Source organism: Lemur catta, chromosome X (genome assembly GCF_020740605.2).
Source record: "Lemur catta isolate mLemCat1 chromosome X, mLemCat1.pri, whole genome shotgun sequence".
Classification (NCBI taxonomy): Eukaryota; Metazoa; Chordata; class Mammalia; order Primates; family Lemuridae; genus Lemur; species Lemur catta.
The window spans coordinates 46,180,607-46,207,727 of NC_059155.1; the positions used below are offsets into that span (position 1 = coordinate 46,180,607).

The 27,121-nt window shown below is 37.5% G+C and overlaps 1 protein-coding gene across 5 annotated transcripts in view; it reads left to right on the forward strand.

Annotated features, from left to right (window-relative positions):
• The window catches only part of PHKA1 (phosphorylase kinase regulatory subunit alpha 1), a 131,195-nt gene extending 104,958 nt beyond the window's left edge, over positions 1 to 26,237 (forward strand). For 2 of the 5 annotated variants that reach the window (XM_045537751.1, XM_045537752.1), the window contains 4 exons: positions 9,984 to 10,154; positions 20,155 to 20,208; positions 22,483 to 22,683; positions 23,917 to 26,237. In XM_045537751.1, the coding sequence (XP_045393707.1) occupies positions 9,984 to 10,154; positions 20,155 to 20,208; positions 22,483 to 22,683; positions 23,917 to 24,090 (600 nt within the window). In that variant the 3' untranslated portion in view covers positions 24,091 to 26,237. Of the gene's footprint in view, positions 1 to 1,811; positions 1,863 to 9,983; positions 10,155 to 20,154; positions 20,209 to 22,482; positions 22,684 to 23,916 lie in introns of all 5 variants that reach the window. The other 3 variants (XM_045537753.1, XM_045537754.1, XM_045537750.1) reach the window with 2 other exon arrangements.
• The last annotated feature ends 884 nt before the right edge of the window (positions 26,238 to 27,121 follow it).

Sequence of the window (27,121 nt, forward strand, 5' to 3'; positions counted from 1 at the left end):
GTTGAGAACATACTCGTTTGGTCTCTCCTAGAAGCCCTTTTTATGAAAAGCTTAAAACCACTCCTCCTACTTTTAAAATAGAATTATGATAGCTTACAGTATTAAAACACCTCCAGAAGGAGAGAGATGAAATGGAGATTTGGGGGGTTTTTTGGCTTTGTTTGTTAGAGATGGGATCTCACTATGTTGGCCAGGCTAGCATGCAGTGGCTATTCACAGGTACAATCATAGCACACTACAGCCTCAAACTCCTGGGCTCAAGTGATCCCCCTGCCTCAGCCTCCCAAGTACCTGGGACAGGCATGTGCCACCATGCTCGGCTATTTGGTTTTTTTATTTCTTTTTTTTTATTTTTTTTTTAAGAGATGAGTCTCGCTATGTAGCCCACACTGGAGTGCAGTGGCTATTCACAGGCACGATTCGACTACTAATCAGCACAAGAGTTTGACCTGCTCCGTTTCCGACCTGGGCCAGTTCACCCCTCCTTAGGCCAGCTGGTGGTCCCCCACTCCTGGGAGGTCACCATATTGATGCCAAACTTAGTGTGGACACCCGATCAGTATAGCACACTACAGCCAGAACTCCTAGATTCAAGCGATCCTCCTACCTCAGTCTCCTGAGTAGCTAGGACTACAGGCATGTGCTACCGTGCCCACCTATTTGTTTTTTTAAAAAAGAATCAGAAACCATTTGGGAGGAAAATGAGCCAATGCTTAAAGCTTAATTTGAAATAAACTTGAATACACTCATCAAATACCCTTTGACATTTATATTTATGCAAGGCCAAGAATGCAATGGAATAAGAAAAGGCCTTGTGTGTGTGTGTTTTTTTTTAAGTGTTCATTTTACAATTTTTTCCCAGATAATTTGAGTAATCCGGACATTTTCTGATTTGGAAGGTGAAAGAATTATACATTGAATATTGAATAAACTGTTGTTATCAGTAAATCGTCCTTGTTTTGGTTGAGAGTGATTGGCTAAACATTTTATATTTGTTTAAGACTTGACTTATTGGACAGGTGTGGTGGCTAATGCCTGTAATCCCAGCGCTTTGGGAGGCAGAGGTGGGAGAATCCCTTGAGGCCAGGAGTTTGAGACCAGCCTGGGCAATGTAGCGAGACCCCATCTCTACAAAAAAATAAAACCAGTTAGTTGGATGTGGTGGTGCAGACCCATAATCCTAGGTACTACAGAGGCTGAGGCTGGAGGGTTGCTTGAGCCAGGAGTTTGAGGTTATACTGAGCTGTGATCATGCCACTGCACTCCAGCCTGGACAATTGAGTGAGATCCTGTCTCTCCAGCCTGGACAATAGAGTGAGGTCCTGTCTCTTGTAAAAAAAAGAAAGAGAGAGAGAGAGAGAGAGAGAAGACTTGACCTACCCAGCTACGTCATTTAGGCTTTTTTCTACGCATTGACTGTCTATAGGTCTTCAAGGGAGCCAGAATCATTAGGACTATAATTTAGAGGATTGAGAGCCCTAAATTTTTGTTACTTTCTTATTTCTAAATATTGATTTCCATCCTCACCTGCCTGTCTGGCATTTTGTATTGTTCTAAGCCCTTCTCCCTACCACTCACCAATGCCCTCTTTTATGATTATGGAAAAAACATTTTTGAGGTAGTTTTATTTATTTTACCCTTTACCATGACTTCTAGAGTAAGGCTATTTCATCAGCTTTTTAATGATATCATGCTGGCTAGTTACTTAAGTAGTCTGTACTTTCATTCTACTAATAACTTTTAGAAACACAAGTAACAGTTACCTTGCCTCATGCCTTTTAAAATTTTATTTTCTTAATTTTTTTTCATAGTCCAATGGTGGTCTTCCCTTGGGTATAGATTTGATGTCAGCGCCTTTTCTGGTAACTGCTGTTATCTTGTATTATATGCCATTCACAAGAGTGCTTTGAAAACATGTTGTATAAATCATGACATATACTGGTTGACTAAAAAGAAAAACAAAATTAATTAAAAACTAAACTAAGTATAAAGCATTTTCATGTATGTGGGTGAAGTGTTTCCAATTCTTTCCCAATAAGGCAGAGAAGGGAATTCAACTCTAGCCTCTTTTCCATTTCAGAAAACAAAATTTAATTTAATAAGTATGTTAATTATCTGTGTATTCATTTATTATTTCAACAAATATAATTTATTACATGCCTACTATGCACCAGGTACAGTACTAGAGTGCATCAGCATTGCCTGGGAACTTATTCAAAATGCAATTTTTTGGTCCTCACCCTACACATACTGGCCCAGCAATCTATGTTTTAATAAGCTCTTTAGGTGATTCTGATGTATTTTAAGATTAAAAACCACTGAGTTAGCTGTTCTTCTGATTATTAATTCATTTAGTAAATATTAATTGAGTGGTAATTTTGTGCCAGGTACTGGAGATACAATAGTGAACAAAACAGATGGGGTCCTTGCCCTCATGAAGCTTATAGTTTAGGAAGACTGATCTCTAATTAAATTTCTTTGGTTTAAATCAATGATTCATAATGGCCTATAATTTCAGATTGCTCAGGCTAAAGAGATTTAGGCCAGGTGACAACCAAACAAAAAATGGAAAACTATTGAAAGTAATATTAGGATTTTGGTTAACTTTAACCAAATACCCTGTAATGAATTAATAAGACTTGGCCAAGTCTGTCATGTCTACATTAATAAAGGACAGAGGTATAGAAGAAAATTTAATGTAAAAAACTCAAAACTATTGTTATTTGGTTTTGGAAAAGGGTCTGAATTGTACTCTATCAGACCCGTACCCTTTCTGGTTTGACCCCACTATCAACAGCCTAGGATCTGGGTGGTAGAGACAAGACAATGAAGATGAATTAAATGACAGTTCCTCTACTTGACAGTTCAGTGTATGGGATAATCACTTGCCAATAGAAACGTTTGGGGATACCTTTCTCTTTTACATTGCAATAGTTTGTGATTTAGATATTTGGCCCAAAATAAACTATGAATTCTTTTCTCAGAAAATATTTCTATTATCTTCTATTTTATATTAATTTCTGAATCTAAACTGTCAAATGACCACTTTCCCCAGTGTATTTTATCCTTTTTTTTTTTTGAGACAAAAAAAAGCCTGTGAGCTAGGATGATGCCATGGCATTCTAGCCTGTTGCCCGGGCTAGAGTGCCGTGGCATCAGCCTAGCTCACAGCAACCTCAAATTCCTGGGCTCAAGCAATCCTACTGCCTCAGCCTCCCAAGTAGCTGGGACTACAGGCATGTGCCACCATGCCTGGCTAATTTTTTCTATATATATTTTTAGTTGTCCATATAATTTCTTTCTATTTTTAGTAGAGATGGGGTCTTGCTCTTGCTCAGGCTGGTCTCGAACTCCTGAGCTCAAATGATCCACCCGCCTCAGCCTCCCAGAGTGCTAGGATTACAGGCGTGAGCCACCGCGCCCGGCCTATTTTATCCTTTACTTTATAAAATTTTTTGAAAGTTCATTATGATATAGCATGTTTCAGTACTTTATTCCTTTTCATTGCTGAATAGTATAATTATTATATTGATCACCATATTTTATTTATCTATTCTTCTGTTGATGGACACCTAGATTGTTTCTACTTTTTGGCTTCTATGAATAATGCTGCTATGAACCTTTGTGTAGAAGTTTTTGTATGAACTTATATTTTCATTTTTTTTAGATATACATTTAGGAATGGAAGTGCTAGGTCATATGGTAACTACGTTTAGCATTCTGAGAAACTGCCACTTTGTCAAAGGGGCTATATTATTTTACATTCCTACCAGCAACATATGAGGATTCCAATTTCTTCACTTCCTCGCCAACCCTTATTTGTAATTGTCTTTTTGATTCTAGACATCCTAATGGGTATGAAGTGGTATCGCATTGTGGTTTTGATTTGCATTTCCCTGATGGCTAATGATACTGAGCATCTTTTCACGTGCTTATGGGCCATTTGTTTATCTTCTTTGGAGAAATGTCAATTCAGAACCTTTGCCCATTTATAATTGTTTTTTTTTTTTTGTCTTTTTATTGTTGAGTTGCAAAGATTCTTTATATATTCTGGATATAAGTCCCTTATTGGATATATAATTTTCAAATATTTTCTCCCATTCTATGTTTTTTTTTCACTTTCTTAATGGTGTTCTTTGAGGAACAAAAGTTTTTAATTTTGACAAAATCCAATTTATTTTTTTCTTTTGTTGCTCATGATTTTAGTGTCATATCTTTGTGTAACCCAAAGTCACAAAGATTTATCCTTATTTTTTGTTCTAAGAGTTTTATAGTTTTAGCTATTACATGTAGGTCTATGTTGAAGGGGGTCCCCAGGACCACTCCCAGGTCTGATGATTCCCTGGGAGGGCTCACAGGACTCAACATAGCCAAAGTTATGCAGTGAAAGGATACTAAGTAAAATCAGCAAGGGAACAAGATGCATTGGGCAAAATCCAGAGAAAACAGGCGCAAGCTTCTAGAGTACTATCCCAATGGAGTCACACAAAATACATTTAATTCCCCCTGCAACAACTTGTGACAACATGTGTGCAATATTGCCAGCCAGGGAAGCTTGTTAAAGATTCAGCACCCAGGGTTTTACTGGGGGCTGGTCATGTGAACAGCCTCTGTCTGGCATGTACCAAAACTCCAGACTCCCAGAAAGAAAGCAGGTATTCAACATAAACCATAGTGTTTGTACAAACAGTTAAGGTACAGTAAGCTACTGTTATCAGTTCTGGGAATGGTGGGAGCCCTCCCAAAATCCAATTTTCTAGATGCCAGCCAAGGGCCAACCTTGTAAGCCGGGCTTTCCAAGAATAGCAGTTCTGGCCTGATGTGTTAACTCTTTTCTGCACAATGATCCATTTGGACTTAATTTTTTGTGTACAGTGTAAGGTAGAGGGTCCAACTTTATTCTTTTGTATGTGGATATCCATCATTCCAGCACTATTTGTTGAAAAGAATATCTTTCCTTTATTTAATTCTCTTGGCATTCTTGTTGAAAATTAATTGACCAAAATATAATGGTTTATTTCTGAACTCCCAATTCTGTTTCATTGATCTACATGTATATCCTATGTCAGTATGACAGTTTTGATTGTTGTAGCTTTATAGTAAATTTTGAAATTAGGAAATGTGAATCTTCCAACTTCAGTCTTCTTTTCTAAGATCATATTAGCTATCATGTATCCCTTGAATTTCTGTATGAATGTTAGGATCAGCTTGTTAATTTCCGCAAAGAATCCACCTGGGATTCTGATAGAGATTGTGTTCAGTCTATAGATCAATTTGGGAAGTATTGCCATCTTAACAATATTAAGTCTTCTGATCCATGAAAATGGGATTTCTTTTCATTTATTTAGGTCTTTAATTTCTTTTAACATATTTTGTACTTTTCAGAATATATGTTTTGTACTTCTTTTATTAGGTTTATTCCTATATATTTTATTTCCCTTTGATGCTATTTTAAATAGAATTGTTTTCTTAATTTCATTTTCAGATTGCTAATTGCTGCTGTTTAGAAATAAAATTGATTTTTTTATTATAGTAAGAACATTTAACATGAGATCTGCCCTTTTAAAAAAATTTTTAAGTATACAGTACAGTATCATTACAGGCATGATGTTGTATAGTAGATCTCTAGAATTTTTCATCCTGCATAACTGAAACTTTATACCCATTGAATAGCAAGTTCTCAGCCCTGGCAACCACCATTCTACTCTTTGCTTCCATGAGTTTGGCTATTTTAGATACATCACATAACTGGAATCATACAATATCTATCCTTCTGTGACTGGCTTATTTCACTTAGCATAATGTCCTCCAGGTTCATCCATGTTGTAATATGTTGCAATATTTCTTTCCTTTTTTAAGGCTGAATAATATTTCATTGTATTTATATGCCACTTTTTTTTTTTACATTCAACTGTCCATAGACATTTAGGTTATTTTCATATTTTGGCTATTGTAAATAATGCTGCATTGATCATGGGAGTGCAAATCTCCATAAGATTGTGATTTCAGTTCTTTTGGATAAATACCCAGATTGCCGTATCATATATACGGTAATTCTATTTTTAATTTTTTTTTTTTTTTGAGACAGGGTCTCACTGTATCACCTAGGCTGGAGTGCAGTGGCGTGATCATAGCTTACTACAGCCTCAAACTCCTGGGCTCAAGCAATCCTCCTGCCTCAACCTTCCAAATAGCTGGGACTGCAGGCATGTACCATGACACCCAGCTAATTTTTCTATTTTTTACAGAGACAGAGTCTTGCTATGTAGCTCAGGCTGATCTCAAACTCCTAGCATTAAGCAATCCTCCTGCTTGGCCTCCCAAAGTGCTAGGATTATAGGTGTGAGCCACTGCACCCATTCTATTTTTAATTTTTTGAGGAACCTCCATATTGTTTTCCATAGTAGCTGTGTCATTTTACATTCCTACCAACAGCATACAAAGGTTCCAGTTTCTTTACATCCTCACCAACACTTACCACTTGTTTTTTTGATAATGACCATCCTAATAGGTATGAAGTGATATCTCATTTTGGTTTGATTTGCATTTCCATGATGATGAGTGGTATTGACCATCTTTTCATATACCTGTTGGCCATTTGTATATCTTCTTTGGTGAAATGTCTATTCAAGTAAAATATAATTGATTTTTGTTATTGAGCTTATATCATGCAACTTTACTGAATTCATTGATTAGTTGTAGTTGTTTTTTAGTGAATGCCTTAGTATTTTCTATATATAAGATTATGTCATCTACAAATAGAGATATTAATAGTTCTATTTCTTCCTTTCTAATCTGTATGTCTTTTATTTCTTTTCTTGCTTAGTTGCCCTGGCTAAAACCTCCAGTACAAAGTTGAATGGAATTGATGAGAGTGGGCATCCTTGTCTTCTTCTGATTTAGGGGAAAAATAATCAGTCTTTGACTGATGATGTTGGCTATGGATTTTTGTAGGAAAATGACTAACCTTTTACTAGATTGAGGAAGTTCCCTTCTGTTCCTAGTCTGTTGAGTGATTTTATCATGAAGGTGTGTTGAATTTCATTAAGTGCTTTTCTGCGTCTATTAAGATAATGTAGTTTTTATCCATTATTCTATTGATATAGCATATTATATCAATTAATGTTCAGAAATTAAAACAACCTTTAATGCCAGGAATAAATCCCACTTTATCATGTTGTGTAATCCTTTTAGTATATTGTTGAATTTGATTTGCTAGTATTTTGTTGAGAATTTTTACATCTATATTCACAAAGGATATTAAACTGTAGTTTTCCTGTAAAATCTTTGTATGGTTTTGTTATTGGAATAATATTGGCATCATAGAATAACTTGGGAAGTGTTCCTTCTTCTTCTCGTTTTTGGAAGAGATTGCAAAGAACTAGTGTTAATTCTTCTATAAATGTTTTGTAGAATTAACCAGTGAAGACATCTGTGCATGGACTTTTCTTTGTGGGAAATTTTGTACTTACTAATTTGATCTCTTTATTTGTTAAAGGTCTTTTCATATTTTCTGTTTCTTTTTGAATCAATTTGGAGTTTGGGTAGTTTGTGGCTTTCTAGGAATTTGTCTATTTCATCTAGGTTATGTACATTATTAGCATATGGCAACTGATGGTGTGGCCTTATAATCAATCCTTTTTATTTCTGTAAGGTCAGAATTAATGTCTTTCCTCCTTTTTTCTTGGTCCACTTAGCTAAAGATTTGTCCATTTTGTTGATATTTTCATGGAAAGAAATTTTGGTTTCATTCATTTTCTCCATTGTTTTTCTATTCTCTATTTCATTTCTTTCCTTTCTAATCTTTATTATTATTTCCTTCCTTCTGCTTGCTTTTGGTTTCATTTGCTTTTCTTTTTTTCCTTGTCTTAAGATGGAAGGTTTGGTTATTAATTTGAGATCTTTTTTAATACAGGCATTTATAACATGAATTTCCTCTTTATGCATTGCTTTAGCTGCTTCCCATAAGTTTTGTTATGTTGTATTTTTGTTTTCTTTCATCTCAGAATATTTTCTAATTTTCCTTGTGATTTATTTTCCTTAATGCATTGGTTATTTAGGAGTATATTGTTCAAATTTCATGTATTTGTAAATTTCCTTCTGTTACTGACTTCTAATTTAATACCATTGTGGAATTAAACGTACTTTGTAAATAGGAGGTATTAATTTACAAGACTTCAAACTAGAACAAGGCTGTGGTTATTACATCAGCTTGGTATTGGCACAAGAACAGGGACACAGACAAGTGGAACAGAACTGAGAATACAGATATAAAACCACCCTCATATAGCCATCTAATCTCTGACAAAGCAGACAAAAACATACACTGGGGAAAAGATTCCTTATTCAATAAATGGTGCTGGGAAAACTGGATAGCCACACGTAGAAGACTGAAACAGGACCCACAGCTTTCACCTCTCACAAAAACCAAATCATGGTGGATAACAGACTTAAACCTTAGGTGTGAAACTATTAGAATTCTAGAAGAAAATGTGGGAAAAACTCTTATAGACATTGGCCTAGGCCAAGAATTTATGAAGAAGACCCCAAAGGCAATCACAGCAACAACAAAAATAAATAAATGGGGCCTGATTAAATTAAAAAGCTTCTGCACAGCCAAAGAAACTGTCACGAGAGCAAACAACCTACAGAATGGGAAAAAATTTTTGCATGCTACACATCCGATAAAGGATTGATAACTAGAATCTATTTAGAACTCATGAAAATCAGCAAGAAAAAAATCAAACAACCCTATCAAAAAGTGGGCAAAGGACATGAATAGAAATTTTTCAAAAGAAGACAGAAGAATGGCCAACAAACATATGAAAAAATGCTCAATATCTCTAATCATCAGGGAAATGCAAATCAAAACCACTATGAGATATCACTTAACCCCAGTGAGAATGGCCTTTATCAAAAAGTCCGAAAACAATACATGTTGGTGTGGATGCAGAGAGACAGGAACACTCATACACTGCTAGTGGGACTGCAAACTAGTGCAACCTCTGTGGAAAGCAATATGGAGATATCTTAAACAGATACAAGTAGACCTACCATTTGATCCAGCAATCCCATTATTCGGCATCTACCTAAAAGAACAAAAGACATTTTATAACAAAGACATCTGCACCCGAATGTTTATAGCAGGATAATTTACAATTGCGAAGATGTGGAAACCACCCAAGTGCCCATCAATACATGAGTGGATTCATAAAATGTGGTATATGTATACCATGGAGTACTACTCAGCTATAAGAAACAATGGTGATATAGCGCCTCTTGTATTTTCCTGGATAGAGTTGGAACCCATTCTACTAAGTGAAGCATCCTAAGAATGGAAAAATAAGCACCACATGTACTCACCATCAAATTGGTTTCACTGATCATCACCTAAGAGCACATTTAGGAATAACATTAATCGGGTGTCGGGCAGATGTGGGTGGGGAGGGGATGGGTGTATACATACATAATGAGTGCAGTGCGCACCGTCTAGGGGATGGATACGCTTCAAGCTCTGATTTGGGGGTGGAGGGGAAGCAAGGGCAATATATGTAACCTAAACTTTTATACCCCTGTAATATGCTGAAATTAAAAAAAATAATAATAAACATACTTTATATGGTTTCGATTCTTTTAAATTTTTAGGCCCATAAGAGCAACAAATTAAACCATATACCAGCTAGAAGTTTAACAAAGATAACCAGATAAAGAGACAACTAAGAATGTCCAATGCTATCAATATTTTTATGGCTCTTCTTATGTATCACTGGATTACTTTATGAAAGGATTTTGCCAGTTTATACCACTACATAGCTACATATAAGGCTACTAGCTTCACTGTAACCTCTTTATCTTGGCTGTTTCACTTAATATGTGATTTATAATTCTGCAGAGAGTGTTTATGATTCACTGTGCTATAATACTTTATCATAGAATCAGAGCTAACTTTTGGTTTCTGTTCTTTCCTTTCCTATTCTCCCAAGTCACCTGGAACCTCTATGACTCAAAGTAGTGGATCCTTTCCTAGTACATATGATCACCAGTCATCTAAAGATAGTCGTCAAGGTCAATGGCAACGCCGAAGAAGGCTGGATGGAGCACTGAATAGAGTCCCAGTTGGATTTTATCAAAAAGTATGGAAAGTTTTGCAGAAGGTAAACATAATACATTGTTGATATCTCTTTATTTTTCCCCCTTGAAATTCTCAGTCTCCTTGGCTGAGATATGACATAACTGTAACGTCACCATAATTATGTAAAAATCATATAGTCAGATGGACAAAACCAAGAAGAAAACATAAAAATAAAAATGGGGGTAAAAGGCAGAGACAAGATAGCTGACCCCAGCAGCCAGATTGTCTCAGAAGGAAGGAAAAGTTTTAAATGAAAAAGAAAAAACAAACAAACATAGATCTGATGTAATGCTGAGGGAAAAGTGCTAGAGCCTGCCATAGATTCCATGGGAAGAAGTTGCAGAGCAGAATAAGAAGGAGCAAGATACTGGCAGAGATCAACCCCTGAGAGGCTTGGAGTCCAATGACAAGGGTAGTTGGAGTGGTTTGTTTCTCCCTCCCTCACCTCTCTAGCAGTCAGCAGGCTCCCAAGCTGCTGGGGAGCCTTTCTACTCTCATGAGCCCAAAAGCTGCTGCCACCAGTGAACTGGGAGCTTCTTGAGGACAAAGCAGGCTGCCAGTCCCCTTGGGATTGCTTCCTGTCACCACAGACCTGAGTTGAGACGGCAGGCTCCATATTGCTTCACCCACTGTGTGCTTTTGTCCTCCCCAGGGGTTCCCTCAGTTTTTGTCTTGCTCATTCCCACATAAACATTTCTCAACTCTGGCCCAGACTGCAGGAGCCACAGGATCCAGTGAGTCCCAGAGGATCTGTGTGACCTCAGAGCCTGAACGTTATGAGCAGGCTGCCTTCTGGAGATAGGGACAGAGGCAACCAGAATGCTAGCTGTCCTCCAAACTCTTTTCCTCCTCTGCCCCTCCCCTGCCCACAGCTGCTGAGAGAGACAATTGAACTGGGGCTCTCAGGAGTGGCTGTTTCCCCTCTGTTGGTGTATCCACCACACCGAGGCTTCCATAGAGAATGGGGCTCAAACCTTTCCACTTAAAGACCTGCAGTGGACTAAGTGGTGCTCAGACTGTGAGCTCCATGCTCACTGGCCCTCCCTGGTGCTGCTTGCTCAGTTGCTTCATCAGAGCAGGGCACACCCAAAAGCAGAGGAACATCAAACCTGCTTGATGAGCACCCCACAGGCAACTCAGAACCAGCATACTTCTACCTGGCACAGTCAGGGATTGATCTTCAGGGAACCGGAGACAGGCTCACAGGCCAGATCCTTTACCCCCAGAACTCCATTATGTTGCTTGGGGGTGCAGAGGGGAGATTTGTGAACTAATCTTGAGAGGCAAGGGAGTCCATGTGGGCAAAACTGAAAAGACAATGCAGTGTGGATCCAAGCTATGGCACATTTGTGGAGCACTCTTCCCTACACAGGAAGGCCATATTCTTACCCCAGGCTGGGATACTGGACAGGGAAGCTCCCAGCCCAAAGCACCAGCATGGAGGAACTCAGCTAGTTTGAGCTCCTGCCTGCTGGCAGACACCAGAGAGAGACTGAAGCAAGGGAATGGGAAGGAGAGAGAAACCCACCACTGACAACCAGATTGTGAATGTCAGATGGCCTCTCCCACACAAGCAGACTTTCTGGCTGGGTGGGGCCACTTCAGTCCCTCCTTGGTGGCTTTCCCCAGAAGACTGGGAGCAAACCTTTGAGCCCTGCTGAGACAGCGACTTTACCAGCTTTTGTGGAGCCTAAGGGCAGGCTCACCCAACCCAGCCCCACCCAGACTCACTCCCCCACCTACCTCTGCCATGATGGAGAATAAGGACTCACCTGGAAGTTCCAGGGCCCTGCCTACCACCTGGGGCATTCAAGTGCTTCTCCTGAGGAGCTAGGGATGGTCACAGGTCCCAAAAACAACACTATAGCTTGTTTGTTCCTACAAGCACCACCTCCTGACAGGGAGGTAATTTGAACACCCGTTTACAAAATTTATTGACTCAATCGTACCAGATGTGATTGATTCTTGCCCACAAGCACCACCTACTGTCTCGGAGATTAAACTGGGTGTGCCAGCACAATTCACACTGTTAAGAAGACCACAGGGCTGGGGAAAGAGAAAGGATTCCAAAGACCTCTATCCTCCCTCATCAACAAGAGATGGGGAATCAGCCCACACACCACTGCTCACCACTGCTATAGCCTGCAAACAACTAGCAACTGAGAAAACTACCACACTAAGGATATCTATAACCAAGGCATCCATCCAGAACCTAGACTGCCATCAAAGCATCCACAAACAAAGGCAAAGGTTCTTAGCCAATGTATGCTACAGACACACCCTTACGAGTGAGGAGGGTGGAAAAAGCCCCATCTAAACAAAAGAAAATCCAAAAATAAGTAGCAACAGCTACTCCAGATGAGAAGGAATCAGTGCAAGAACTCTGGAAGTATGAAAATCAGAGTGAAAGGACACCTCTAAAGGGGAACACGAGCTCTCTAGCAATGGATAACAACCAAAATGAGAGAGAATATTGAAATGACAGATAAAGAATTCCAAATATGGATTGTAAGGAAGCTCAATGAAATTGAAGAGAAAATGGAAAACGAACTAAAAGAAACCAGAAAAAAAAACAGTTCAGGAAATGAATGAAAAATTCACTAAAGAGATTGACATATTAAAAATAAAAGCCAAGTAGAACTTCTGGAAATGAAAATTCATTTAAGGAAATACAAAGCACAGTGAAAAGTTTTAAGAATTGACTAGACCAGGCAGAAGAAAGAATCTCAGAGCTTGAAGACAACTCTTTTAAATTAGTCAAAAATGAAGAAAAAAAGAATTAAGAGGAATGAACGAAGCCTACAAGAAATATGGGATTATGTAAAATGACCAAAAAGAATCATAGGTATCCCTGAGGGTAAAGTAGAAAATGCACAAGGGCTGCAAAACCTATTTGAGGGAATAATTGAGGAAAACTTCCCTGGTCTTGCTAGAGTTTTAGACATGCAGGTACAAGAAGCTCAATGAACACCTGGGAGATTCATTACAAAGAGGCAATTACCAAACACATAGTCATCAGACTGGCCAAAGTCAACACAAAAGAGGAACTCCTGCAAGACATGAGGTGAAACCATCAAGTAACTTACAAAGGAAAACCCATCAGGCTAACTACAGACTTCTCAATGGAGACCTTACAAGCCAGAAGGTATTGGGGCCCCATCTTTAGTCTTCTTAAACGGAACAACTGCCACCCTAGAATTTTGTATCCTGCAAAACTAAGGTTCATATGTGAGGGAGAAATAAAGACATTTCCAGACAAGCAAACACTGAGGGAAATTGTCAAGACCAGACTTGCCCTGCAGGAGATACTCAGAACTGCATTATACATGGATCAGCACAGTAGACACCCAGCAGTGTAAAGCCACACAAAAGCTAAAGCTCAGAGCTCCTATAAAACAATAGCACAAGAGTTAAAACAGAGCGATTCGGTACTACCCAACAGGATAAACTAAACAGCATCCCACACATCAGTTCTGTCAATCAATGTGAACAGTCTGAATCCCCCACTCAAGAGACATAGGCTGGCTGAATGGATAAAAAAATACAATCCAAGTATCTGCTATCTCCAGGAAATACATCTCACACACAAGGACTCATAAAGATTCAAGGTGAATGGATGGAAAAAAATATTCCATGCACATGGAAACCAAAAGAAAGCAGGTGTAGCCATTCTTATATCAGAGAAAATTGACTTTAAATCAACAACAGTAAAGAAAGACAAAGATGGTCATTACATAATGGTAAAGGGAGCAAATCAACAAGAAGACATAGCAATCCTAAATATTTATACACCTAACACAGGTGCACCCAGATTCATAAAGCAAATTCTACTAGATACAAGCAAAGAGATAAACAGCAGCATCATAATTGCCAGGGGTTGAACACCCCACTGACAGAACTGGACAGATCATCCAAGCAAAAAATAAATAGAGAAACACTGGACTTAAATGGGACTCTAGAAAAAAATGGGCCTACCAGACATTTACAGAACATTCTACCCCAAAATTGCTGAATATACATTCTTCTCATCAGCACATGGAACATTCTCCAAGATTGATCCTATATTAGCCACAAAATATGTCTCAACAAATTGAAACAATAGAAATCATACCATGTATCTTCTCACCACAGCAGAATAAAACTAGAAATCAACTCCAGGAGAAACACTCAATTCTGCACAAAGTCATGGAAATTAAACAACCTACTGGTGAACAATTATTGGGTCAATAATGAAATTCAGATGGAAAGCAAAAGATTCCCCAAACTGAACAAGAAAGGGGACACGAGCTACCAAAGTCTGTGGCAGTCAGCAAAAGGAGTCCTAAGGGGAAAATTCGTAGCATTAAATGCCTACATCAAAAACACAGAAAGATCACACGGTAACAATCTAATGACCCATCTCAAGGAACTAGAAAAGGAAGAGCAAACCAAACCCAAATCTGGCAGAAGAAAAGAAATAACTAAGTCAGAGCATAACTAAATGAAATGGAAAATAAAAAAAAAAAAACAATACAAAGGATCAATAAAACAAAAAGTTGTCTCTTTGAAAATATATTAAAAAAATTAATAGACCTCTTGGAAGATTAACCAGAAATAGAAGAGAAAAGACCCAAATAAGCTCAATCAGAAATGAAAAAGGACATATTACAACTGATACCACAGAATTACAAAATACCATTAGTAAATACTGTGAAAATCTCTACACACATAAACTCAAAAACATAGAAGAAATAGATGAATTCCTAGAAACACACAACCTCCAAAGACTCAATCAAGAAAAAATAGAACTCCTGAACAGACAGCATTGATATTGAAGCACTAATAAAGAATCTTCCAACAAAAAAAAAGCTCCGGACCAGATGGATTCACAGCTGGATATTTCCAGACCTACAAAGAAGAGCTGGTACCCATACTGCAGAGATTATTCTATAACATCGAGGAGAGAGTGCTTCCTAACTCATTCTACAAAGCCAGTATCACCTTGATACCAAAGCCAGGAAAGGTCACAACAAAAAAAGAAAACTACGGGCCAGTAACTCTTGTGATTATAGATACAAAATCCTCAAGAAAATACTAACAAACCGAATTCAACAGCAGATCAAAAACATAATACATCATGAAGAATGGGCTTCATCCCAGGGATGCAAGGAAGGTTCAGCATACATAAATCAATAAATGTGATTCGCCACTTAAACAGAAGCAGAAACAAAGACCACATGATCATTTCAGTAGATGCAGAAAAAGCATTTGACAAAATCTAGCACCCTTTCATGATAAAAACCCTCAACAAACTAGGCATAGAAGGAATATATCTGAAGATTATAAAAGCCATATATAACACACCCACAGCCAACATCATACTGAATGGGGAAAAGTTAAAAGCATTCTCACTAAAAACTGGAGCAAGACAAGGGTCCCCACTGTCACGACTTCTATTGAACATAGTGCTAGAAGTCCTAGCCAGAGCAACCAGGAAGGAGAAAGAAATTAAGGATATTCAAATCAGGAAAGAAGAGATCAAACTATCACTTTTTACTGATGATACGATCTTATATCTAGAAAACCCCAAAGATGCCACCAAGAGACTCCTGGAATTGATAAATAAATTCAGAAAAGTCTCAGGTTACAAAGTCAATGCATATAAATCAGTAGCATTTCTATACACCAATAACAGCCAAGCTGAGAGTCGAATCAAAGACTCAATACCATTCACAATAGCTACGAAGAAAATTAAAATACCTAGGAATATACTTAACCAAGGAGGTGAAAGATCTCTACTAACAGAACTACAAAACACTGCAGAAAGAAATCACGGATAATGCAAACAAATGGAAAAACATATCATGCTCATGGATTGGTAGAATTAACATTGATAAAATGTCCATACTACCCAAAGTGATTTACATATTCAATGCAATCCCCATCAAAATACCAACATCGTATTTCACAGATCTAGAAAAAATAATTCAACACTTTGTTTGGAACCAGAAAAGAGCCCAAATAGCCAAAGCAATCTTATGCAAAAAGAACAAATGTTTAGGCATCACGTTACCAGACTTCAAATTGTACAACAAGACTATGGTAACCACAACAGCATGGTATTGACACAGAAATAGAGACATAGAAAAATGGAACAGAACAGAGAACCCAGATATAAAACCATCCACATATAGCCAACTGATCTTTGACAAAGCAGACAACAATATACACTGGGGAAAAGAAACCCTTTTTGAGCCACATGCAGAAGAATGAAACAGGATCCATATCTCTCACCACTCAGAAAAATTAATTCAAAATGGATAAAAGACTTAAATGTAAGGAATAAAACCATAGGAGTTCTAGAAGAAAATGTCAGAAAAATTCTCCTAGGTATCAGCCTAGGCAAAGATTTTATGACTAAGACCCCAAAGGCAATTATAGCAACAACAAAAATAAATAAATGGGACTAGATTAAATTAAAAAGCTTTTGCACAGCTAAGGAAATAATCAACAGAGCAAGTAGACTGCCTACAGAATGGGAGAAAATATTCACAAGCTATCCATCCAATAAAGGGCTAATATCCAGAATCTTGTAGAACTCAAACAAATCAGCAAGAAAAAAACAACCCATTAAAAAGTGGGCAGAAGACATGCACAGAAGCTTCTCAAAAGAAGATAGACAAATGACCAATAAACATGAAAAAATGCTCAATGTTACTAATAATCAGAGAAATGCAAATTAAAACCACAATATCACCTTACTCCAGTTAGAATAGCCTTTATTGAAAAGTCCAAATACAGTAGATGCTAGCGTGGATGCAGAGAGAAAGGAATGCTGATATACTGTTGGTGGGACTGCAAATTTGTACAACCTCTAGGGAAAACAGTATGGAGATTCCTCAAAGGACTCATAGCCGACCTATGAGCAACCCCACTAATGGGTATTTACCCAAAGGAAAAGAAGTCATTTTATCAAAAAGACACCTGCACTCGAATGTTATTGCAGCACAGTTCACAGTGGCAAAGATGTGGAATCAACCCAAGTGCCCATCAATTCATGAGTGGATTAACAAATGTGGTATAGGTATACTATGGAATGCTATTCAGCCATAAAAAAAGGATGAATTAATGCCTTTTGCAACAATTTGGATGGAACTAGAGACCTTTATCCTAAGAGAAGTATGTGAAGAATGGAAAAACAAATACCACATGTACTCACTATTAAATTAGAACTAACCAATTAGCACACATGTGCACAGAGGGATGTAAAACTCAGTGGAAATCAAGCAGGAGGGAGGGGGATGTGGGTATGGGCAAAAACCTTCCTAACATGTACAATGAACATTATCTGGGTGATGGACACACTTATAGCCCTGACTCAAGCATTACAGAAGCTATTCATATAACCAAAAACATTTGTACCCCTGTAATATTTGGAAAATTTTAAAAAAGGATAAGAGAATTGCCAGCACTCTTGATGAAACAGAAAATGATATTATAAGGACAAATGTGGGCATTGATAACTCAATGCAAAATGATTCAGAAGATTTAGACTCTGGAAAAACATTTTAGTGATACCTTAACCAATTTATTTCACTTATATTTTTCTTTATATGAATGTACAAAATGTGTATGTGTATATGTGTGTGGTAAAAACTTTCAAAGACAAAAATAAAACTTGTATTTATAAAAGGAAAAAAGAAAACATAAAAATGGAACAGTTGAATTGTTACGGTGTCATTATTCATCATTTGGTCTATTTCCATTATTGTTGCTGTGGGGTTGTTTCTAAATGTAGATTTTTTAAACTATCACTTCTCTGCTTTGGGCCATAATTAGACATTTTGGGGCATTGTGGTACATTTGCTGTTAATCAAATGAATTTGGTGCTAAGAAGCTCACTTTGTAGCTATTGGAGACTGGAAATGTTAATTATAGCAATGTTCGATTTATAACCAAATGTCACTATAGTAAAACAAATGCAGCCACTGGGGAGTTTGTGTAAGGAGCTGTACCTGTATTTTTTCATGGATGAAAACTACTAAATAAATGCAAAGTCATAATAATGCTAATATTCCACAGACTCTCATGGTATGACCAAAAATTGTTTTTCTTTCAGAGTCTATTTGTCCAAAGACATTTAAGGGCACATCATACCATTATGGTGGTGACAATTTTAGAGGGCTAAGAAGACTATTATGCTCATTCATAGGTCTCATTCATAGTCTCTTAGGTGCTACCTTTTGCTTCATTGCCCTTGATAAGGGCCTGTAGAACACTTCATCCAGGACTTCCAACCCTTTAGTTAGTTATAATTTTCCTCTCTGCACACTGATATTCTTCCAGGGACAGAATCAGTTGATGTTTTGGAAAGGTGAAAGTTGATTTCTCACACTATCATCTCTGGCAATTTTCCTTTCAAAGGTACTGAGAACTTGCTTTCCTTCCAGTTAACTTATATAGCACAATGGTGACAAATATATATTTTATCTTTCCCGTTATGCATAGATTATGGCAGTTCAATTAAACAGATGTGTATTAGGTGCTGTTCTACCCCAGATACCATGTAAAATACCTATTCTTTGTTATCAAAGGGTTTAATCTATAGTTATCTTCTTAAAAAGCAGCTATGATGCAAGGCAAAAATGTGTTATAAAAAAGATTCAAAATCACAAGGCTGTAAGAATACAAAAAAGGAACATTTAGGTCTGACTGAGCATTGTATGGGGGAAGCGCACTCCTCTAATCCTGGCTTGGGTGAGGCAAAGTTATAACATGTAACCAAAATGTTTGTACCCTCATAATAGCCTGAAATGAAAAAAAAAAAAAAAGTCTGACTGAGAAGATTGGGTATTTTGTGACAGAATGGGATCCTATTGTGACTTGGATCACAATTGTGACTTGGGATCCTAACCTAAGAAGCAAAACATATGCCCTCTGTTTTTTTCGTTCTATTCCTTTCTGAGTATTAATGTAACATAATCTTTGCACTTATGTTTGGAGGCTTGTAATTCTCTGTAAAAAGACATTTGGCATATGGAACATGGGATGGAAGAGTCTAATAGAATGAGTAAACCTATTGGATTACAATCTTTATATATGGTTGTTTAATATGTAATATTTTATTTAAAATCTAAAATGGCAAGTCATTAATTCCCATTGCTTTTAATAACTGAGTTGACAGTGAGGAGGAAGATAAAATATCATTTATTTATATATTTGTTGAGCATTTATTGTGCACCAGGCAATGTTCTACATGCTCATGCAGCAAAGAACAAAACAGACAACAATATAACATATATTGTGTATATATAACAATATAATGTAACTTATATTCTACTAGGAGAAACAAATAATAGTAAACATAGTAAATAAGTAAAGTATATAGAATTTTGTACTGAAAGACTTCAGCATTATAGAGTGTATCCATGTAACAAAAGCTTTTGTACACCGTTAATATTTTGAAATAAAAAAATCATATTGCAAAAGAATACATAATGGCTTGGGGATATATTCACCATATAATAAGTTGTAAAAGAACAATAAAACAGTAAAACAAATCTAAAAAAAGAAATGGAAAAAGTAGAGCAGCGTAAGAGTACTTAACAGGGGGATGGGATGCTTAACTTGAAAATGTAGTAATGGTACATGTCTGATAAATTCATGTCTTGAGTTTTTTTCCTGCAGCCTAAAAATCTTTCTGAAGGCCTATCTGTGATGGCTCTGGGAGCTAGCATGATATCCTCCCAGGTAGTTTCCGAATATTTGGGGCTAGCCTACCATCAGAACGTAAATCTACCCTACCCTTTCCACTCCCCTAAGTAGAGGATTAACCTTGGTCTCTTGTAGTCCAACCCTGCATCTTGGCACTTAGGAATCACAACCCCATGGCAAGGGCACTTGGGCTGCAGGGCCACTCACTGATCTGTGATTACTCAGCGTATGTCCCGTGAAGCACACTTACAAATACAAAGTGTCTCCTTACAGCTTCCGAGTTGTTGGCCTATCCTTGGTGACAGCGTTCTTTTTTTTCTGTTTGGCAGTGTCATGGACTTTCTGTGGAAGGTTTTGTTCTTCCTTCTTCAACCACTAGAGAGGTAAGGTTCCATGGCTTTCACATTTATGTGACTGATGACTAAAGTATTTCAGTGACCACTTCTCAAAGTAACAGACCTATGCTTCTATAAGTCAACTGTACATGAAATGCATTTGAAGAAAAGAGAGAATGTTTTTTAAAAATCAAATGGAGCATGCCTGTAATCCCAGCTACTCAGGAGGCTGAGGCAAGAGGATCACTTGAGCCCAGGAGTTTGAGACCAGCCTGAGCAACATAGAAAGACCCTGTCTCAAAAAAAAAATTGATTGGGAACATTAGAGTATAATTACATATTACATCAATTATATAAAGCCAGCTTCTTTTTTTTTTTTTTTTTGAGACAGAGTCTCGCTTTGTTGCCCAGGCTAGAGTCAGTGCCGTGGCGTCAGCCTAGCTCACAGCAACCTCAAACTCCTGGGCTCAACCAATCCTACTGCCTCAGCCTCCCGAGTAGCTGGGACTACAGGCATGCACCACCATGCCCGGCTAATTTATATATATATATATATATATATATATATATATATATATATATATATATATATATACACACACATATATATATATATATTTTTTTTTTTTTTTTACCTATCCAAATCATTTCTTTCTATTTTTTTTTTTTTTTAGTAGAGACGGGGTCTCACTCTTGCTCAGGCTGGCCTCGAACTCCTGACCTCAAGCGATCCACCCGCCTCGGCCTCCCAGAGTGCTAGGATTACAGGCATGAGCCACTGCACCCGGCCAGCCAGCTTCTTTTTAATGTTTGATTAAGTTAGGCTAGTTTATGTGAGAGTTGGAAAGGGCAAAAGGGAAGGAAGTCTATGAATGAATGACTTCTCATGTCCCTCCATCCTTCTCATTCCCACCTTTCTCTAGTAGGATGCTTGTAGACCATTAGAGCATAAACCAGTAGTTGTTAGCTCTAAGTATATGTTGAACTAACCTGGGCTCTCATCTCCAACTTAGTGGATTAGAATCTCCAGGGATGGTACCTGAGCATCTGTATTTTTTAAATATCTATAGAATGATTCTGATATATAACCATGGTTAGAAAATACTATCACAAAGATAGATTATCAGATGCTTTTTTTGTCCAAATTACACAGAAATGATAAAGAACTAGGCTTATACAGATCAACAAAGGAGCTAGTATTAGAAAGCTAGGAGTAGTAAGATCGAGCAATAGAAAATTCTCAAATACACTGGGGTTGTTGCAGATAGTGGCTGGGGGGATAGGTACAAAAAGCTAATGCTATGCTTCAGGGCTTCATTCTTGCGAACAGGCCTTTTCTCTAGTAAAGAACATTATGTCCCCTATTTGTCTTTTTTCTACCTTTAAGCAAGATTGAAATTTCATAGAATGAATAATAATACATACCTGAATAGTACCTTTAAGAGTCTTCAAAGTACTTTCAAATTAATTTTATCTTCAGCACAACCATGTGAGATAGGTGAGATAGGTTAAAAAAAGGGGCAGGGGGATTGTCAGTCCTAATTTATAGATAAGGAAACAATTGTAGAGAAAATAATTGTCAAAGGTTGTCTAGTAACTGACAAAGATAAGACTTGAATCCAGGTCTTTAGACTCCAAATCTACATTGCCTCCCTAGAGGATATAGTCAATACAAGTTTACCAAAACGTATTCCTCAATCCCCTCCACCCTAAAATAACTTTACATTTCTTAATGCCCATTTTAATCTAACAGTATGTGGATGTTTTTTGTAATTCTAATCATCATGTACATACAATTTTAAGTTTTACTTGAATTTTTCCTTTATTCACAGTCATCTGTTTATTCTTGTAAATGGTTCTATAAAAACTTATGAAGTTGCTATGCCATGGTAGGCCATTATTTATACAACCATTCCCATGTTTAGGTTACTTCTAGTTTTACACTTTTGACTAATTCTGCTATAAATAGTCTTGCATATAGAGCTTTTTTCTTCTTTTGAATTACCTCCTTGGGATGAACTCTCAGAAATAGGATTATGAGTTACAGGGAATTGACACTTTTATGACTTTTGTTATGCATTGCCAGATTTCTTTCCAAAAAGATTGAACCAGTTTACTCACTCGATTAGTACTCTGGGAGGCCGAGGTGGGAGGATCACTTGAGGTCAGGAGTTCGAGACCAGTTTACTCACTCGATTACTTTAAAGGGGGCTGAGGCGGTGCTCATGGCTACAGTGTTTTTATTGCCTTTCAGAGCAAGCGATTAATGTCTCCTGGATGATGGGCTCTTAGGAAGTGATTTTCTTTTTCTCAATCACACAGATGACTCCAGGAGAGATTAAATTCTCTGTTCATGTGGAGTCTGTCCTGAATCGTGTACCTCAGCCAGAGTACCGCCAGCTTCTGGTTGAAGCCATCCTTGTTCTCACCATGCTGGCAGATATTGAAATTCATAGCATTGGAAGCATCATTGCTGTGGAAAAAATAGTTCATATTGCCAATGAATTGTTCCTTCAAGAACAGGTAGGTAAACCTGTTGTTTTCTCAAAGGAGAAATGTTTTGACTCTAACCTGATTACATTCAGAGCTCTTTGTGGAGGCAAGGTCACTGTCTTATGCCCTCTTCCTTGTAGCTCTTTTCTGGGCTGCCTTTGTTGTGGCTCTCAGCTCTGGTTTGCAAAACAAGTAGGCTGCAGGATGACCTCTCTTGATCACAATGTATTTTGTGATTTGTATTAGGTGGTTAAGTTGCCTGGACTCAGGAAGTTGTATACTTTTCCCTGAAATTCCCTGAAGCATAGCATCAGCATCATATTTCAAATTCCTGATGACAATGCTTATTATTATGGGACTTAATAAGAAACTATTGGATAGCATGTCCTTTCTAGACTATTAAGGAAAACAGAAGGTTTGGTTTTTGCCTTTGTTTTGCTTTGTTTTTGCTTTTACTACTTACCTATAGGAAAATATTAAAGTGAAACTTTTCTATATTTTTCTTATTTTATTAAGAAGTATTCTTCCAGGAAATTAACCACATTCAAAAATACAAACTAGTTATTAAAGGTTTTCCAAATGTTGCCTATTTAAGAGTAGAATCACATAAGGTGAAGGACAGGCACTGTCTTCAGTAGGAAAATTTCCAAAATAAATAGTAGGTACTTCATTCCATTAGCCACTGTGAGGGGACACAAAAGAAAAATATCCAGGATTTTCTAGGATAGTTCTAATTTTAAATATTCTGGATCATTGTCAGTCTATGTATCAGAAAATGTGATCCCTTTTAGGCATGGACTCTAGCTTCAGAATGCGTATAATCTATTTTAATTAACTTGGCTTAGAAAAAAATAACGATCAAAATGCAAGATAAAAAAGTACAAGTTGAAATCAGTAGTACTTAGGAGTCAGACCAAAGTTCTACTAGGGTGATTTGTAGTGTTAAAATTTGTCTCTTAACAGGTGTGACTCATTTAATTAACAATTATATTTAACTTTCAAAAAATTATTGCAACCAGGAAAATTCTAAACAATGATTTAAAAATAATTTTCATGATTTGGGGATCTAATGAAAAACTCACGTATAGAAACTCATATTCACCCTTTTGTGCATAACCCTGATCTCTTCCTGGCTAAACAGCCTAGGGCCGAACTAATTGGTTTTGGGGAGGAGACTCTGAATTATACAAATAAGGACTTCACTTAGTAGAATTAGTAATTTTTCCTTTCCCCTGTGTTCTCTCACCCTTAAAAACCAAACAGAAAACCCTCGGCGCAGATGATATCATGTTGGCAAAGGATCCTGCATCTGGCATCTGTACTCTCCTGTATGACAGTGCACCCAGTGGCAGGTTTGGCACCATGACCTACCTCTCCAAGGCAGCTGCCACATACGTACAGGAGTTTCTTCCCCACAGCATCTGTGCCATGCAATGAGGGCTTTAGGTCCTGGATGCTGGGAGCCTTTTGACAGCTGGTCCCTGCCTCAGTTGTTGATTGTGCATGGAACAGAACTGTAATCGCCTGATCACATTCACTCCACCCCTTTCTATCCCATCCCTTCCAAGAAGAGAGAACTTTTCCCATACACTGCCGTAGAAGAAGCAAACCCTTACCTGGAGGTTCACCTCCAGTGTGCATATGCTCAACCAGGCCTGTCATTATTGGCTTTAATTCTTTCATGGTTCATAGAAGTTTGCATGTGTTTTTATTCTCTAGATCTGTTACCAACATAGTTTTCTAACTGCTGTTTGGGGAGCAGGTATTAATAATAACTTACTCCTAAAGTTTGGTTTTTCTTATTGTGGTTTTATTGTGTACATGAGTGGTGGGTGCTTTGGGACATTATTTCAAGTGAGTAAACCCTAAATTGTTGGATTTTATGCTGCTATAAATTGGAAATATCCACTCTAAGTGCCTTTTCTTGGGAAAAGAGAGTACCAGATCCTAGTTTCCTTGTTTACTCACAGGTTGCCTCAACACTGAGTGATGAAATAGTTTTTCTGTAGAATCATTGTCTCTACTGTTGCCCTCTCTGAATCTGTACACATAATGCCTACTCTCACTTGAGTAAAATATCAAAAAATGCAAGCACAAGCACATGGATACTTAAGGATTTTTGTATTAACACTTCAAATCACATTTTATGAAGATTGTTGGTACTCAGATATATTTGCAGCAGAAAATGCAGAATAACCCAGAGAAATGGAGCCAGGAGCCTAATTCCAGAGAGGAAGGGAAGGAAGAAAAGATGACTGGCAGTGTCTTACACATAGGGAACAGAGAGGGAATCAAAGGTAGGTTAGCTGGCTGAAGACAGCCTTGTGCACCTAATCCTTGCCTATGAAAAGTGGGGCAACACACAACACAGAGAATTGAAGCCTCTGTCTTTGGCAAGGAGAAATCCAGTAGTCCAGTCCATAGCTGCTCTACCAAGCATTCTTTTCTTGTGCTCTTGGTCTCTGTCTCAGTCAGCTCTGCACTTTCTACCACATCCAACCCCCTCAACTCCCTGCCCTTCCCCCATATGTTCTTAAACTCTGTCACATATATTTTGACTTCCTAATTGTAGTGTACATATCCCTGTATATCTTGGTATCTGTGGGCATATGTTTGTTTCTTGTAAATGCACACGTTTATGTGGGTGTGTGTATCTAAGCATACATGGGAATTTTTCTGAATATAAGTAGTTTTGATACGTCTGTGTATCTGTCTGTATCCACATTTGATGGACTAAGTGTGTAAATATTAATGTTGCATGTGAGAAGAGGGGATGTGACTGCAGCCTCAGATTAACACACAAAGGTAGTGGAAAAAATGCTTTTAGTCCTCTTCCCTGGTCCCATGTATAGGTAGCCTTGATTGACAAATGTTTCCCCTAACTTTCCTTCTCCCAAATTGTGTGTAGAGACTCTGCTAATTTCCCAGAGGGGATTGAGTCACTCAGATAACTTCCTACTTCAGTCCCCTCCTTTGACTCAGATTTTTAAGGTTTTTCTCTAAGAACAGGCATGGGAAGGGTTGGGACAAGAGACTTTCTAAATAATTCTTATAGAACCAGTGACAAACTTATGAGTACACTGAGTAAGTAAGCATAGTAGGGTGATAAAATACAGGTGGTAGAAACAAAGAGAAGATGGACAGCCATTTAAGTACCTCTCTCAGAGCAAATGGAAACACACAGTAAGTAGCTTTCTGATTACATGATTTTCTGGTCACTATATAAATTTTCTGTAAAGAAAAATTTACAACCTGTTCTGAAACTGTCATTTTCATCAGCTGTAAGTGTATGCCAGTCACAGGAAGTACATCTGAAGTGCCACAGGTGAAAGCCACCACTCCTTTCCACACTCATTTGCCTGAACTGACACTGATGGCTGTATTTCTCTGGATTTACTAAATTGTTTGTCACTATGATCCCCATACAGTGGTGTATTTAACTTTTAAAGCAACTTCTTCGAAAACTCTACTTGTGTTTTGCTCATTTTAAGTGTGTGATGCTAAAAAGACATGTTAGACTTTTTTTTAAAAAAAAAGCACTTATGTTTTGAAAATAGAATAAATAAGAATTTCCAATTAAATCATCTCTGGTGCCAGTGTTCAAAACTTTGTATGCATTTTTGTGATTGGAGTTTATTTCATGGCTTTATTCTACATATTCCGTTTAATTATACAGTACAGTCAAAGGTCATTAATTGGGTCAAAGTAGAATAATACTAATATTAACACATATAATACATAATATGATATGTTAGATAATATATGTAAAGAAATGCAGTTTTATCATTCAAATATGTACCCACTCAACCTAGGCTCACTAAATTCAAATGAGCATATTGACATCTGTGAAAAACCTGTTCTGATGAATGAATAAGACATTTTTACTCAGCATTTCAATGGTATACAAATGGTGCTTCTACCCTGCTGGAGAGTACTTAAAAACAATTCATTCTCCTAAGTATTATAAATATTGGGCAGAATCTTGTTTATAATAATACTATTCATTAGCCTTTTCTATAACAAGAGAGGGTGTATCCAGCAAGGATGAACAGTGTCTGTATGGTCCCATCCTGGTTAAGTTTTACTACATTCTGGGAATCTTATGCAACTGGTAGGGCAAAAGTTGTCGTTCTTAGCCATAGCTCACAAAACAACTACCATCCCTTTTTGCAATTATCTGTACTAATCCAGTGGAAATAAATACAGCACTTTCCACAGTTAATCTTCATTTTCTGTTTGACTTGAGTGGCCCCAGGTCTTGGTTTGTCCAGGACAGCCCCCATTTCTGCCTGTTTTCCTGGCATAATTATTAATAGCACTCTTTGTCACTCTCAAAAGTGTCCCAGTTTGGATGATATGATCACACTATATTTAGCAGAAGTCTGATTCTTTTAAGGCTATGCCTAATAGTGGTATAGTAGTAAGGATAACAGTGTGGAAGACTTCTCCCCCCAAAATTGAGGAATAT